We start from the raw sequence: 5,197 nt of genomic DNA, 5'->3' as shown, positions 1-5,197 counted from the left end.
TGTTATGGGGTATTATAGGGTATTGAGGTGCGGTGCTATTTCATTCAATTATTTTAGTCTCTTAATAATCAAGATATTGCATTTACAACGTCTGATTTGAACCCAGTTGCTGATGAGTGAGTCTTCTATGAGGAACTCCTGACTGAGCACAATGATCTAGGCAAGATGCGATTGCCATATGAGGGCTACACATGGCATAAATAGCTGAGATGCAGAGAGCGACCTGATACACAAAGGCAGAGGGCTTGTTTTGGCCGGAGGCCACATACATAGTCATCATGGCTTGAGTCTGAGTCTCGGGGCAGGTCATGTTGAAAGAAAATGCCAAGAGGATGGGCATTCCAGTGACGACACAGATAACAATCGTCAGCATCAGAGGTTCAGGAATAACGACACTTTTAATCATTCCCCCTCTAAGGAATCCAAAATAAGAAGACCGTGATTAAGATCGCTTGTTAATTAAATCTTTTATTGATATTCAGATAGCTAGCAATTGTTAGAAGTTTTATCACTTTAATAAAATCCATTACAGACTAATGACGCCATGTTTACCTACCCTAGCTAGCCTTGTAGGAAAGCGGGATCTTTCCACTTCCCCGCGTTTTTCTCCCTTCTCCTCGTTACATCATTGTATAACTAATAATTTTTTATCATCTCTGAGCAGGCCAAAGATATTCTAACATTAGGTAAATTCATTCGTTGCCAAAGAGGAGGCTCTAGTACAATAAGACTGATATGAGCTAGAACAACAGCCACCATGCCTCACTTCAGCTTCTTGGGAGAGACCTCGACTTCGGCCGACACTATCATTCAGATGTTGAATGAAGATAGCCAGACTGAGCAGGACGAAATGACAAAGAACTGGCGTGACCATAAGCTGCAGGAATTGAACTTCGTTGGTACACTTGTAAGCGACTTCTACATCCTTTCGTCTAATACCCACTGACATTCGTCCTACACAGGGCGCTCTTCTCGCAAGTTGTCTTAGCACAACAGGTTCCTGGCCAGATGTCCTCCCCAATGGCCGCAACAAGCCCTGGTCAGTGCGAACCATGTGGTTCAGCGGTCTCGTGTTTGCCCTCTTCTCTGTAGTCATTGCAGGGGTTCAGAGCATGAGACTGCACCGCCTATCTGCTCATCCCGACGGCCTCACTTTGATCCGAAATAGCCTTGGCCGAAGGCGGGAATCCGATATCAAGACTCGACCTAGCTGGCTGCAGGTATACGCCTGGGAATTCAGCCTTGCGTTTCTGGTCTTGGCCATATTCTGCATGGTGATCGGCTTGACAATTCTGATATGGGCTGGCACTGAGTTCGGTCCTTCGAAGCCTAGAGAGGATGGCTGGTGGGATGGCAACTCTAAGGAAAGTGGTGTTCTCCATGTCACAAGGTTTTACTAACACCAGTTTAGATGGCGGTGACCTTTACAATTGTCCTCGGATTTGCGTCTTTAATCTTGGTCCTGTCGCAGTCTGCTCTGTCGAAAGGCAATACAATTAGGCTATAGGATTTAGGTACTGGCGTCCGCTCAGCTGTTGGAAATGCCCAAGGAAATCCATCGAGATTCAAGAGCAAGCTATTAACAGGCAAGCAATGCATAAGGAATATCGGGTTTCTGTGCCCAAGACTATTGCATCTGACATTCTGTATATTACAAAGCTACCTTTCTCAGTCGTACATAACTCTGGCACGGCTCTACCCCAACATGCTCTACAACATCCTGGGTCCTGAGTTCCGGGTCAATGGGGAGAAACTCAAAGTTCCATATAAGCAATACCCAGAAGATCCGAAGCTGCAGGTAAGCAAGTCTCCTTCCATAGCAGCCCCGCGGTCCACTGCCAAACGTCATGAACGGCCCCTTCAAGGCGTTGAAAGTCTCAACACCCTTGTCGTCAACATCTATCCATCGCTCGGGTAAGAATTTCTCGACATCGTCTGCTCGCCACTCTCCGTATCGATTCTTGGTGCCCTGCGAGGCCTCACTCCGAGCGGTCTCGGGCACCTCGATTGCCGGCTTCATCAGGCTGGGTCCGTTTAGGATAAAGAAGACAAAGGTGCCCTTTGGAATGGCGTGTCCGAGAATCGTGGTGTCTTTCATTGCTACTCGACTTACGATTGGGAGCACCACGCTGTGGCGCAGTGTTTCCTCGATGACAGCATCGAGATACGGAATAGACGTGCTGGTTATTTCGTCTATCGTTGGCTGGCGGTGCTCCGCAAGAGCGGTCGAGAAGGCATTCTGAAGAGCTGATCGGAGCTCTGCTTGTGCATGCGGAGCATCCGCAATGTACCTGACACCCCACTCGAGAGTAGCAGCTGTTGTATCGTGCCCAGCAATAATAAATCCAAACAGCTATTCAGAATTGTTAGTTATCACTCGGCAGAAGAACAAGACCGGGGAGGCATACTTCGTCATAGATTCGCCGACGATGGAACCTCGGCGGTCTGCCAGCCTTTTGAGCAGCGGCAGCTTCGCGAAGTACCATGAACTCGAGTGCCGAACGCATTGCCAACGTATTCTCTGAGCCATCTTTGGGAATTGCCGCGACCGCCTTGTCAATCTCCCGTCGCGTCCACTCCTCCCTGATTCTAGCGGCATTCTTCAGGTACGGGAATTGACTCAGGATCCAATAGTGCCATCGGGGCATCGGCGACGAGAAACCAACAGCGGAGCTCTCAACAATAGTCAAAGTTGCATCTAACTCTTTTGTCAAGGGATGGATTGGAAAATCCACAACCTTCTTGCCGGGCTGCGTGAATTTGACACCTGCATTAGATCGCGCCAACATGTCATCCAGCTGCCGTTTCGTAGCGCTGTTCTCGTCGTCGAGACCAAAGGAAGTAGCTGTAATGACATCGAGGGTAGCTCTCTGAATATCTCTCTTTCCATCAAACGGAAGCTCGTTGGCATGCACGCACTTCTCATGCCAGAGTTTGACCAAAGTGTTGACTTTACGGTATATCTCGGGAGCTGAGTTCTGAGGCCGGTTAGATTGCTTTCCAATGGCATCGAGCTACCTTACCTGGTGCAGAAACTTTGGTGTCATGAGATCCTTCATCAACTCTCTGTGCTTCTTGAACCTGGGATCCACTGTTTGCATCGAAAGCATCTGATGGGGGATGATCCCGGCAAATGCCTCCCGGCCTCTATCACTGCGGTCAAATTCCTTAAATCGTTTCCCAAGGATATCGTGCATTTCTCGAAAGTCCGTCAGAACGATTCTCGGCTTTCCGAAGGGGCGGACGAAGACTTGGGAGATTGCCGAGTTGAGCTTCTGGTTTTGCAGCCGGAACCATTTGCGTTGCTGCCCATTTTTCTTCTGATACTCTATCAAGTCCGGAAGGTCTCCAAGGAGTCGTTTTGTGGCATTTCTGTTGTATGGTATTCCGGGAATAGGCTTGGGAAGAGCGAGATTGTATAGGCAAAAGAGCAGTAGAACGATAGAAAGGCCACCGGCTGATAGTTCAATCCAGGACATGGAACTGAGATACAGAATGAAGGACATATTGCCGGTTGGTAGAGTGAATATGGTTATACTCTGTTAGTATGTGATGGATTGATAATTGATCTGGGAGGTGGGATTTTGCATCTCGATAACTTTGTAATATATCTTGGTCATAAGTCTACGCCTAGTTATGTCATTATTGCCTGTGAAATGACCGACGTTCGTTTTATGGCTTGTTTCCGCGGAACTGCCATCACAGGTCCACTTTGGTCATTCCCAACGATGGGGGCACTAAACATTGCCCTCCGAGCCTGGGGTTCCGCGGGGGGTTAGTGCGCTCTGCTCAACTATTCCGAAACAAAACTTCGGCTAACTCCTCCAACATGCAAGCTATTCTTTAGTAACTGTTAGTCAATTAAAACAGCAGATAGCTGGCGCAAACTGTGCTGCTGGACTCCCATCTCCCCCGCATTAACCAGCTGACTCAAGATCGCAAGTTCACAGCTCATACGACCTCTAATAACATCACGACACTACGATAACCAAGCTTAACGAGAATGCAAGACTTCCAAGGTAAAGTCATCGCCGTCACGGGTGCAGCATCGGGAATTGGTCTTGCAACTGCTCAGCTACTTTTTGCAGCTGGAGCCAAGTTATCCTTGTCTGATAGATCACTCACTACACTTGAGCAAGCCACCCAAGCCCTTCTTGCCACGCACCCAAACCGACATAAACAAGATATCGTGACAGCAGAGGTCGATGTCACATCTAGCGCCCGGATCACGTCCTGGATTGAAGATACTGTCAAGGTATTTGGCAGACTCGATGGCGCAGTTAATTCTGCAGGAATAAGCGCTGTCCAAATGGGCAAGGGCAGAATCCGCGACCTGACTGATGATAGCTGGGCTTTGTGTATGGGCATCAACGCCACTGGTGTCTTCTACTCCATGCGAGCCGAACTCAACGCCATGACCAACGGCGGCAGCATCGTCAACGTGGCAAGCCTGGCTGGAGTAATAGCAGTTCCCTGTGCAGCAGAATACGGGGCCTCGAAGCACGCAGTGGTCGGTCTCACAAAAACAGGAGCCAGAGAAGAGGGCAAGAATGGCATTAGAGTGAATGCAGTCGCACCGTAAGTTGCATTAAATCCTACTCTGAGAAGCGTAAAGCTCTGCTAACTTATGATTGAGTGGCACGATAGATACTGCAATGACTCAGAGTGTTCCCCAGGAGTTCAAGGCGTTTCTAAAAGAAAAGGTTACAAAGCAGCCGATTTCGAGACAGGGACGAGCCGAGGAGGTTGCGGCGTTGATTTGTTTTCTTCTGAGTGACAGTTCGGCTTTTATAACTGGCCAGATCATTCGAATTGATGGGGGATCTTCAGTTTAGTGTAAAATATAGTTGGAATCTGATGACAAGTCTTTGGTGGCAATGCCAACCTACCACTGTTGGAATGTCCTACTTCTATATACATCACAATATGATGTTACACTCTATACGGTTGTGACCGACTTCTTGCTTGATCCTTGATTACTGCTGCACTTATAACGTAAGAAAGCTAAATGTAGCTTGGCATCTTTGCTTATATCTTAGGACTGTCACTGTGGTTAAACTTCTTTATAAGAAGGACAGCAAATGATCACCGCGGTTAATCATAATACTATTCTCAATAGCAAGTCTTTGGAACTAATACTCTCAACATTACAACATAATGTGCAAACCAGTATATATACAGTCACAAAGTCAAAACG

General features: G+C 47.7%; 3 protein-coding genes across 3 annotated transcripts; 2 read left to right on the top strand and 1 right to left on the bottom strand.

Annotated features, from left to right (window-relative positions):
• Positions 1 to 757: 757 nt before the first annotated feature.
• On the top strand, positions 758 to 1,400 carry J7337_010158 (uncharacterized protein; the record flags this gene model as incomplete). Its single annotated transcript, XM_044827744.1, has 2 exons — positions 758 to 907; positions 963 to 1,400. 2 exons carry the CDS (start codon positions 758 to 760, stop codon positions 1,398 to 1,400), a joined length of 588 nt encoding a protein of 195 aa, XP_044678338.1.
• A 251-nt stretch (positions 1,401 to 1,651) lies between these two features.
• Positions 1,652 to 3,506, bottom strand: J7337_010157 (uncharacterized protein; the record flags this gene model as incomplete). The annotated part of the gene is made up of 3 exons (XM_044827743.1): positions 1,652 to 2,353; positions 2,409 to 2,978; positions 3,024 to 3,506. 3 exons carry the CDS (start codon positions 3,504 to 3,506, stop codon positions 1,652 to 1,654), a joined length of 1,755 nt encoding a protein of 584 aa, XP_044678337.1.
• Positions 3,507 to 4,003: 497 nt separating this feature from the next.
• Positions 4,004 to 4,835, top strand: J7337_010156 (putative secondary metabolism biosynthetic enzyme; the record flags this gene model as incomplete). Its single annotated transcript, XM_044827742.1, has 2 exons — positions 4,004 to 4,578; positions 4,637 to 4,835. The coding sequence occupies 2 exons, from the start codon at positions 4,004 to 4,006 to the stop codon at positions 4,833 to 4,835; spliced, it is 774 nt and encodes a 257-aa protein (XP_044678336.1).
• Between the last annotated feature and the right edge of the window lie 362 nt (positions 4,836 to 5,197).

Source organism: Fusarium musae, chromosome 7, assembly GCF_019915245.1.
Source record: "Fusarium musae strain F31 chromosome 7, whole genome shotgun sequence".
Taxonomy (NCBI): domain Eukaryota; kingdom Fungi; phylum Ascomycota; class Sordariomycetes; order Hypocreales; family Nectriaceae; genus Fusarium; species Fusarium musae.
The sequence above is the reverse complement of the archived record's forward strand: the minus strand, read 5'-3'. Positions and strand labels throughout refer to the sequence as shown.